Source organism: Antrostomus carolinensis, unplaced genomic scaffold, assembly GCF_000700745.2.
Source record: "Antrostomus carolinensis isolate BGI_N321 unplaced genomic scaffold, ASM70074v2 scaffold34840, whole genome shotgun sequence".
NCBI lineage: Eukaryota > Metazoa > Chordata > Aves > Caprimulgiformes > Caprimulgidae > Antrostomus > Antrostomus carolinensis.
In genome coordinates, this window is record NW_010291218.1 from 19,891 (window position 1) to 20,511 (window position 621).

The window sequence follows — 621 nt, forward strand, 5'->3', positions numbered from 1 at the left end:
GTTCTTTAAAGAGAAACAGGTTTCTGCTGTGTGTTCTGGGGGCAGGAGAAGGTGGAGGCAGATGCTCCTACATCTTGTTGCGATGTAGATGACATTAAATGCCTAGTTGGACTCCAGGAGGTGGCCGGGAGGTGGCACTGTGGCTGTTTCACTGCTGGCAGATGTGGCCTGTACCTAAAAACATTTGCAAACAGGGCTCCTGCCCTCAGGCCTGGAACTTTCCTTCTCTAAACTGTTGCTGTCTCACTTGGCTGGCGGCAGCAGTGGTGGGTGACTCGCTGAGCAGACCAGCAGCACACGCCAGTGGCAATGAGGGAGGGAAGCTGATGCTCTAGACTTTCCCTGGCACCTCTTTGTCCCGATGGAGACTGGGCTGAGGGAAAAGGGCTGATGTGAGGGAGGCTTGTCCATGCTGAATGAGCTGCTCCTGGCTAACCGCCCTGTCTCTCTGCTTCTGCACAGATCTACCCCAACGAGAGACACAGTATTCGGTGCCCTGAGTCAGGAGAGCACTATGAAATCACGCTGCTGCACTTTCTACAAGAATCCCTCTGAGAGCACAAGCCTCTGCAAACTGGACACTGACAGCTCATCTTCCCCCCCCGCCACGCCCTGTGCCCT

General features: G+C 55.1%; 1 protein-coding gene across 1 annotated transcript in view; it reads left to right on the forward strand.

Annotated features, from left to right (window-relative positions):
• The window catches only part of DPP9 (dipeptidyl peptidase 9), an 18,960-nt gene extending 18,405 nt beyond the window's left edge, over positions 1-555 (forward strand). Inside the window, exon 20 of the mRNA XM_010175681.1 lies at positions 463-555. Coding sequence (XP_010173983.1) covers positions 463-555 — 93 coding nt within the window. The remainder of the gene's footprint in view (positions 1-462) is intronic.
• Positions 556-621: the final 66 nt, after the last annotated feature.